The sequence below is a fragment of the Argentina silus genome (assembly GCF_951799395.1).
Source record: "Argentina silus genome assembly, chromosome: 4".
Classification (NCBI taxonomy): Eukaryota; Metazoa; Chordata; class Actinopteri; order Argentiniformes; family Argentinidae; genus Argentina; species Argentina silus.
Genome location: NC_139658.1, coordinates 2,427,895 through 2,438,125, shown reverse-complemented (window position 1 = coordinate 2,438,125; position 10,231 = coordinate 2,427,895). Strand labels below are relative to the sequence as shown.

The window sequence follows — 10,231 nt, the reverse complement described above, 5'->3', positions numbered from 1 at the left end:
AACATACCTGTGAGGAAAAGGATGGGTTACAAACATCCATAAACAGGTATCCAGGTATCCAGTAGTCGTGTAAAAATCTGTCAGTCTCACTGACTTCAAAACCATCTGACTTGTCCCTTTGTACCTTTAGCCAACCCACTGATTTATTCTTCAGTCAAAAACACGATACTAATCATTCATTGACCCCTCAAATATTTACACAGCATTTCCAATACATAAACCTTTAGATTGAGTCTTTCACAATGCAGAGGAATAGTCTCATAATCACAACTGACAGCATTTCCCAGACCCTTTATTTATTTGCCACTCTAAGAGTGACATTCAGCAAAGGTCATGAAAGAGTTTGGTTGGTTTGTGAAGGATAGGGTTATGGCCACTCTCTGTTAGTGACAGATATACTGTATGTCTACAATACATGTTTCAGTGACAGGAGGAGGATCTGTCTCAATTTCAACATGAAGCATCAGTGGTCACCAGCCTCAAAGGAAAAAATCTGCCAATCTTCAATAACACATAACTGTCGACATATAGAGAAACATACGTTCACTCAGAGCAATGTGCAGACCAGGGCAGACACACCAACAGACAGACTGAGGAGTGGGAAGCTGATCTGTGTACTAGAACGCACAGTGACGGGGGCGGACAGTTAATTTGCGTCCACTCAAATTAGTCAGATAGTTTTTTCCTTATTTTTAGAGGCGGCTATATATACAATGTATTGCTAGGTGTGGAGGCATGTGTGTGACTGTGAGTCAGTCAGTTTGCAATCAGCGTCTCCATTCATATGTATGGGATATGCACAGAACATAATTATATCACTGAGTTTGGGTTACCCCACTTAGGGAATCAATCATATACTTTTTCTTTTTCTCCAAGACTAGACAGAATAGAATAGAATATAGTAAAAAATAAAAAAAACAATTAAAAAAAAAAACGTAGAAGAGAATAGTATTTCACTTCACCAGTATTCCCATCACCTGAGATACCACATGACACCCTGATATAGTGAGGACTGTCAACTCGCAATATGTTCATATTAGCAACAGCTAGTGATTGTGTAACATACAAAGAAAACTGAAATCCATTGTCAATATCAAGCAAACAATCAAACACTAAGACCTCTGCAGATTGTTAATCTGATTCAGTTCTGATCAGTGGAGTAGTTGAGTTTAAATACATCCTTGACCTATATACTGTGCAGAGCCTGTCAATAAAGGTCAATGACATCTGTATGCAATAGCTGTGTGTGAGATGAGTAGTGACCACCGTGTGTGCTGGGTTACAGAGATGAAATCATGCAGTTAATGACTGTATGTGTTACTCCATCCATCTTCCCAATGATTCTCAGTATTACACTTGTCCTGAGCTGTTTACCAGCTGGGACATAAACACACACACACACACACACACACACACACACACACACACACACACACACACACACACACACTCATACACACACACACACACACACACACACACACACACACACACACACTCATATGCACAGCATCCCTTGCCTCTCGCATCATGGCAATAAGCACAGCAGTTATGTAATTTTAACTCAGAATAGATTCACAGACAAGGAGGGAGGGGCCAAATATTATTATTGGACAGGATGTTCTGATTAAATAGAGTGTTGGAATGATAGAGATCATATCATTATAATCTCTGGCAGATGTTTTTATTCAAAAGAAGCCCATTGCTGTCAACTGACTGAGAACTAATGATGAAGAATGATTACATAGAAATATGACTAAAACTGTTTTTTCCCATTGAACATAAAGGCATACAGGTATATACAGGATTGCACCTCCTCCCAGAAGAATTTGTGGTTGACTGTTCTGATCCTTATGGACAGAGAATAATTGGCATTTCAACTTGGTAAGCACGTGTCAAATCATTTTTTCGGGTGTGCAGCTCATTAAAGTAATTTAGAAGTCAATGTCAACTTGTATGACAGAGCAGGCTGTGTGTGGACCAGCCCTGACAGAACCCTTGGGATAATTCTTGCCCTGTGCCATATCAAATGACGTCACTGCAGCCCTTATGTAAGATTCTAATTCCATCTTGGCCTGGTTTGTCCTCTCCTCTCCTCCTTTTCTGTCTCTATCTCACAATCTCTCCCTCTATCTACCTCCCTCTATCATCTGAAAGTGTGGTCTAAAACCACCACAGATGTTAAGGTCACTTGAGCTCCATGGTGAAGCTCTGTCTGGTCTAGGCTTTCAGAACCTACAAACAATCACACAGCCCAAGGGACATTTTCATATTTTCATCACTAATTTTACAAAATTGCTCTCACATTAATAATAATTAATTGCTCATGGTACACAATACAGTTAGATTGAGACACACAAAGCTTTGCCAGGATGTACCGCATAATGACTGTGATCTGTGTATGGAGCTGCCCAACCTGATGGCTGACACAAGCAAGGAGATGATGAACAAGAAGCTGTCATTTATCCTTAGAGGCTTCCATACGTGCCTTACGTGTAATGCACGCTGACTGAGAGATTAAGTGAGTATCCAGTTAAAGGAAGATATAGAATAGATTAATCTCTCTTACAGCACATCTGTCTTCTTAGTGTTCTCATCTCTCTCTATCCGTCATAACCTTGCCTCCTGATTAATCAAAGCCTGCAAAATCTCTCTCCACTCCACGAGACCTGCAAACTGACTTCTGAATGGGCCTTAATCATACACACACCATATACACACACAAACACACATACGCGCACACAAACACACTTTCATCAATGACTGCCTAAGCCCCATCAGCTGTCATCTGAAGGATCCAAAAGATCAGCTACATAATTCCCTATTCATCATCATCCTCATTGCTGTGGAGTTTTTGCATAATCTCCCAGAGCGAGAGGGGGGTTGGAGAAGACAGAGAGTTTTATTTTTTCATTTATTTTTTATCAGTCCATCTCCTCTCTCCAACTGTCACAGCATTGTTCTGTTTATGTAACCGCCTGTGTAGAACTTGTCGCTGGTCGCCCTCTCAGGCACTGAGGTGGTCTCAATTTAACCTCTGTCAAAACACCACAACCACAACAACGCTAGCTTGTTCTAACACACCCACAAACTCAGTCTCGACGAACAAAAGCAGCAGAGCCACTAGCCAATTAGTATGAACCGCAGCTCGTGTTTGTGTGATAGACAAAGGAGTGTCTGAGTGTTCGAGAGGAGACAGAGGGATGGAGTGAGAGATGGTGGTTGTGATAAGGTGCCTGTGTGCTTGTGTGTTCATCTGACTGCAAGCACTGTTCAGTTCAACAAAGCATATTTGTGTGTCTGTTTTTTTTACCCTACAATATGCGGGTATGGATTTGTTTATTTCTCTTGATGCCCTTTTGCATCCTTCTTGTTGAGCCCAACTGCTCAGAAATAAGAGGATATGACACTTAATCTGTGTGTGTGTGTATGTGTGTGTGTGTGTCCTGGCAGGGTGTGAGAGTGTTTAAGAGGAATTAACATTACATTTGAAAGCATTCTGGGTCCATTTGATTTTTCAGTAAACACTATTCACTCATGTCCTGACAATGTATCTTATACAATAAATAGAGAAGTAAAAGTGAATGGAGGTCGGAGAAGGATCCTATAAACAGGAAGAGAAACAAAGCAACAACCATTAGGCTACGGAAAAAAGGTTTGGAATAGACACAGACATTTTCTTTCCATCATCACTAAAATCTCTTTCCCACTGACCAGGCACATGCTGAATAGCGGAAGCTCTGTAGGAATCACTGAGAGTTGATTTTAGCCCTGAGTTAACTGAAGAACAACACATTGGCATTTAAAATAAAGTGTTTGGAAGACATTGTATTTAATCATTTAGGATCTGACCACACCCATACAAAAATCTGGGACACCATTCATTCTCAGCTACAGAGAAAATCCTAAAAATACTACACTGCTGTTGCCATAGCAATTTTATTTGCTATGGCATAACTACTGTTATGCAGTCAGTACTTGCAATGGCAAGCTTAGCAAAGGATGGCAAGGGTATAGACCTTGCAAACACACACACAAAACACACGCAAGCACACACACACACACACACACACACACACACACACACACACACACACACACACACACACACACACACACACAGAATGAGGTGACAGAAGCCCAGTGACCCAGAGGCTGTTACATCAACATCATCTGAAGCCCCCTCCCAACAGACAGCATAGTGTAGCAGCTTGCACTAAGCAATGGGACAACCACATCAAATATCTTCAATGAGACTAAATCACATCGGATAAACAGTGATGGGTTCAAGCTTTAATTGTGTGTATGTGTGTGTGTGTGTGTGTGTGTGTGTGTGTACTGCACATCCTGTGTGTAATCATTGTGACCCCTGCCATGATCCAACTAGCTGCCCTCTCTACAATACAAACCAACCATTTGTGTCCTCTGGGTCATAAACCAGCACTAAAGGTTCAGACCTGGTTTTTAAGATGACACTCTGCCCTAAATCATTCACAGCATGACAGGAAAACAGCAGAAAAGATCTCAGATTATACTAAACTACTGTAGATTACAGAGAACATACTACTGAGACCCAGACTGGCTAAGGTTGAGCTGCTGTGTTTTCTAGAGACAACATTGGGCAGATAACCTAATGGTCCATCCACACTGTGTACACAAGAGAGAGCAAAGTTGTCTGAGTTTTAAAGACCCATTCACTGAGCAGATGAGTGGACACACGCGTCCTGAAGGTTGTGACTCATAGCATTCCTTAGACACTAAACGACTGACTGACTTGTGACTCTCCTCCTTATTCTGGTTCCCACTCTTTCTGCCTCAGACTGGTTAGGACCTGGCCATGGCTGCCTGAGACACAGTCTCCCTCTAGCCCTGGGTGACCTCACTGGTGCTCTCACTAGCATCAGCCTCCATCTGCCATCATCACCACACATACAGCATGTTCTGTCTCCCTCTCGTCATTTCTCCCTCTCTATGGGTTATTTGTCTTTCTCAACAGACTCCTGGCACATTGTGTATGAAGCTATGAGAAGAGGCTAATGGTTTATGCATAGCATCATGTATATATTTGTTTCACTCTGTGTTATGGTAATACAGTATCATTTGTGTTGATCGAAACCACGCCATCAGACAATACACAAACATGATGGTGTATTTTGTATCTACTGAACATAATCATCCAATAGCTCTGAGATCTTATCTTAAGGACAATCAACAGGTGGTGCAGACTGGACCACAGAGTTATTGTGTTGCAGTCTTGTCATACTTTCCAAGCTAATCATGGATGAATACATTCTTCATTAATGAGCTGGCACTCAGAACAGTCATTCCCCCTCTTCTTATTCTCCCTCTTGCACGCAGGTGCACACACACACACACACACACACACACACACACACACACACACACACGCACACACACACACACACACACATGCACACACACACCACACAGTGGTTTTTCCCTCACATTCACACAAACTTTTCCAACTTCCAGAGAATTTAGCTGTAGCCTCATTTTAATAAGTACAGTACTATCATTCCTGTTTCACTGTCTATCTACAGCAGCTAAGAGTACAAATAAACAGAGCAGGCCATTTACCACAAACAAAAGGTCTTTATTTCTCCTCCAACAAACTGTGACAACACAGATAAACAAGATAGAGGTATCTGAACAGATGTCAAATAACAATATTCATTAATAATATTATTATTATAACATTGATAATATGGAATGTAGTCTTTGTATCTCCATTCACATTCTTTTTAATGTTTTAGTTATATAAGAAACATGTCAAATAAATAAATATCTATATAGCCTCTGTATGTTTCTAATACCTACATGTATCTGAATATAATCTCTTTGAGGAGGGACGGGGAAGGAGGGATGGCAAAAATAATTGCTAGAGAAGAAGAACGAAAGGTGCAACATCCTTTTGCCTTTCCTCAACTTTACTCTCACACAGGCACACCTATTGCTGTCTCAGGAAGACCTATTCCATTAGTAGCACAAATGAGCATCAGTAAATGTGTGTTGGTGAATGTGTGTGTGTGTGTGTTGCTGCCACCTTGTTAGTAGGACAACTGGAATCCATCCTTGCTGTCTTGGACCTATTGTCAAACCTTTTATTTTTCCAGAAAACTCAACATTGTAACAGAATAAGAACACATGAGGGCAACAAATCACTGAGTCAAGTAAACAGAAGATAACAAACATCTCTTTAACCCATTTTATCCCCTATGGATACAGAAACAGAAACACCAAGAGAAGCACCAACAACAGAAACAAGGAGACTTGTGGAAAGACTGGCTACAGCAATGTCCAATGTCCTGGGTAGGAGGGAGAGCAAAACATGTCCCCAAGTCCTCCCTAAGCATCCTCTGTAGTCCAGTTAGCGGTTTCTTCCATGGGTCATAAAGAGAGAGAGAGAGAGAGTCTGTGTGTGTGTGTATTCAGTAGCTCTAGTCTGTGCTGTGGTCCTCCAGCTGGGAGATGATGGTGATGAGGTTCTGAAGGCCAAAGATGTAGCCGCTGTCCTGACCCTCATGCACCACGCTGTCCTCCCCATAATGGCGGCATGTGGTGTGGGCAAAGTCTATCATCCTGACATCCACCGCGGGGCCTGTGTCTGGGTGGGGAGCGTGACGCCCTATACTGGTGGCACCGCCAGTGCTACCGCTATTGCTGCTGGAGCAACTGTTGCTACTAATGACACTGGACGACGCAGAGCTGTGGGGAAAGCCAAACGCCCCCGCCTCTTCTTCCTCCTCCTCAACTTCCTCCTCAACCTCCTCCTCTTCCTCATCCTCCTCCTCCTCCTCCTCCTCAGACAGCCTGTCTTCGGGGCCCCTGTGCGTGCGTGTGCGGGGGGGGGGCTCTCCGTCGTAGATGATGAGGAGGGAGCTGGAGTAGAAGCGGTACGACTCGCAGTCCTCCAGGGCGGCCTGCATGTCTCGGAGCCTGCGGAGGACCGGGGAGATCAGCTCGAGCCGCAGTCGCAGTCCGTCGTGGAAGAACTGGAACAAGGCCTCCTTGAAGCCTGGAAGGGTCAGCTTACGGCCGTGGTACTTGTTCATGAATGTCAGCTGGCCCGAGTCTGACTGGTACACCTGGGAGGGAGAAGAGAGGGGGGGGGGGGGTTAGAACATAATGTTGCTTTCCTCTATTAAGGGCCTGTCATTCTGAACTGATACTGAGATATGGTCCTAAACTTACCACAGTATACCCTCTTCCCCAAATCTTCTCCATCCTTACCCCTTACTATGCCTTCTGCCTTCGTTCAAACCTTGCTAACAATCCACTAATCTCAATCCACCATGTGACCCTAAATCCATAAGCAATACCCATCTGTGTGCATACATCGACACCGTGCCCACCTGCATGCCACAGAGGCGGACTCCTATGGAGGCGGAGGTGCTCTGCTGGCACTTGTGGATCTGCAAGGCCTTCTTCTCCTCTGAGGCGTCGTCTCCGTGCTGGCGTGTGCCCATCTTCAGGTCCAGCACGCATGGCATGTTGTGGCGCCACGTCAGGTTCTCCAGCAGGATGAATTCTGGGAAGAGGCTCTGAGTCAAGGGTATTTAACCACCAGAGGGACTGTGGACTACAAAAGTCTTGCTATATCCTGACTCAATGGTCCTGGTTGTGCACAAAAATGTGTACTAATACTGTATATTACCAAGACCTGTATTCCAATCAGCCTTCAATAATTTAATGCACAGACCAGACATACATTTATCATAACTTATTACTTTAATATAGCAGATCGGGTTAGGGTCTCTTTCCACACTTTTCTTCACTACTAAAGTACCATACAGTTGCATGAGAGGATTAGCTGTAAGCTTGTTGGGTGCTTTGGATAAAATAGCCTTATTTCCAGAGCCAGTGCGCCAGGGCTGCTTTAAAGAGCCGTGTTTTTCTCCAGTGAAAGGATACTGTACTGGTTACGATGCTTTGCATTCTCCTTCATCCTCTGCAGGTGCTGCTGGTGACACTTGAGGCTCCAGGGGTTGTGTTTGAGCTGGGGCACAGTGCTGTTACCGCTCTCCAGACTGAAGTTCGACACTTCTGCCTTCTGCAGCCACTCCAGCTCCATATCCTCCACACGCTTATGACTGTGGGAGAGAGAGAGGGGGGAGAGAGAGAGGAGTCAGGAAGGAGTACAAGTGTAGTACAATGGATCAATGCAGTCTAAAAAACTGGAGATACAGCATGCATATCAATTGATGTCATGTCTAGTACAGTAGTGCATTATGAAGTGTTCCTTTACAGGTGGGTTGTATATAACCTAGTGCTATGTGTGTGTTTGTCTGTGTGTCTAGGTCAGCGTGGTCAGTGTGCCAATGTGTGTGTGTGTGTGTCGTCAGTGTTAGAACTGAGAGAGAACAAATGCACCTTCCCCACCTCAGTGGGTGGATTGTCTTAACGGGACTCAGGTTGCCCCCACTCCTCAGCTCCTCACATGTCAATCTAATTTAAAGCAGACGCCTAGTCATGACTGAGAGTGGAGACAAGGGCGCTGGGGACAGAATTCAGTGCTGCTTTTACATAGGTGCTGTACCGGGATGTACACAGGGATGCAGCGTACACAAACATGAACGTACACGTCAGCACAGTCATTTAACCTGCTACACAAAAAACGTGAACAGTTTCAGTGTGGATGCAGAATAATTATCCCTCCTAGTCTGTTTCTGCAACGAACTTTAAATGTATCGGTTCCTGTCGTTGAACTTGTTGTTTTATGTTGAGAGTCCTGTCAAATCTGAATATCTTTGAGTTGGGGTTTGTCCTCTACCTCCAAATATAAACGAGGACTGTATTTCTATTAGTCATACAGTTACCACTATTGAATGTGTGTACTATTATCAATGTTTCTATTATATGACCATACTATGAAGCTGAGTGAATATGTGAGTGAAATGTCCAAAAAGCATTGAAATCATTTGAGGCGTTGAGCAAAAATAGAAACCTAACCTAATTTTTGGCTATTGCTACAGGAGCTACGCAACGTCTATGCTTTACTACGTCTATGCTTTACTACGTCTATGCTCACGCTCGTGATGTACTGTAGCTGGGCTGTTGAGCAAACATTATACCTGACTGAAATATATATATTATATATTATTAATATAGGGTTATATACCCTGATCATAGATATGGTGGGCTACAGTATAGTATTTGTGCACATGCTAGTATGAGTGCATCTGTACTTCTCTATATGGGTGTATCTATGTTTATATGGGTGTCTATGTTTATATGGGTGTATCTATGTTTATATGGGTGTCTATGTTTATATTGGTGTATCTATGTTTATATGGGTGTCTATGTTTATATGGGTGTCTATGTTTATATGGGTGTCTATCTATGTATCTCTGTATAAGTGTGTCTATGTTTATATGGGTGTCTATGTTTATATGGGTGTCTATGTTTATATGGGTGTCTATGTTTATATGGGTGTCTATCTATGTATCTCTGTATAAGTGTGTCTATGTTTATATGGGTGTCTATCTATGTATCTCTGTATAAGTGTGTCTATGTTTATATGGGTGTATCTATGTATCTCTGTATAAGTGTGTCTATGTTTATATGGGTGTATCTATGTATCTCTGTATAAGTGTGTCTATGTTTATATGGGTGTATCTATGTATCTCTGTATAAGTGTGTCTATGTTTATATGGGTGTATCTATGTATCTCTGTATAAGTGTGTCTATGTTTATATGGGTGTATCTATGTATCTCTGTATAAGTGTGTCTATGTTTATATGGGTGTATCTATGTATCTCTGTATAAGTGTGTCTATGTTTATATGGGTGTCTATCTATGTATCTCTGTATAAGTGTGTCTATGTTTGTCTCCTCTCACCTCTTGTCCTTGTCCTTGCGGGAGTGTCGGACCCAGCTCTCCTTGCTGTAGTTGTCATTGTCCAGAAGCAGGGCTGACGGCTTCTTGTTGCCCCACTTGTGCATCTTACTCTTGGGCTCGCAGTCGGCCGAGGGGTCCTTGTTCTCTAGGTCCTCCACCCCATTGTCACTGTGCAGGGGGTATGCTATGAGGCACAAGTTCCCGTCCTCATCCTCCTCGAAACTCACTGATACCTCACCTGAGAGAAACGGAGAGAGAGAGAAGTAGAAAGACATACGTAAGACATCGGTATCATGGATCAGCACTGCAATTTGTGTTTTAGCTCTCTTGATGAAATATTCAATTTCCCTGTAGAAAATATTAAAAAGCAGAG

The 10,231-nt window shown here is 42.9% G+C and overlaps 1 protein-coding gene across 1 annotated transcript in view; it reads right to left on the bottom strand.

The window, feature by feature from the left end:
* Positions 1 to 5,593: 5,593 nt before the first annotated feature.
* The window catches only part of LOC310803292 (inositol hexakisphosphate kinase 2-like), a 7,571-nt gene continuing 2,933 nt past the window's right edge, over positions 5,594 to 10,231 (bottom strand). Inside the window, exons 2-5 of the mRNA XM_083668021.1 lie at positions 9,859 to 10,096; positions 7,933 to 8,111; positions 7,374 to 7,549; positions 5,594 to 7,106 (exon numbers count right to left, since the gene is read on the bottom strand). Of these exons, the coding sequence (XP_083524147.1) occupies positions 6,459 to 7,106; positions 7,374 to 7,549; positions 7,933 to 8,111; positions 9,859 to 10,096 (1,241 nt within the window). The 3' untranslated portion in view covers positions 5,594 to 6,458. The remainder of the gene's footprint in view (positions 7,107 to 7,373; positions 7,550 to 7,932; positions 8,112 to 9,858; positions 10,097 to 10,231) is intronic.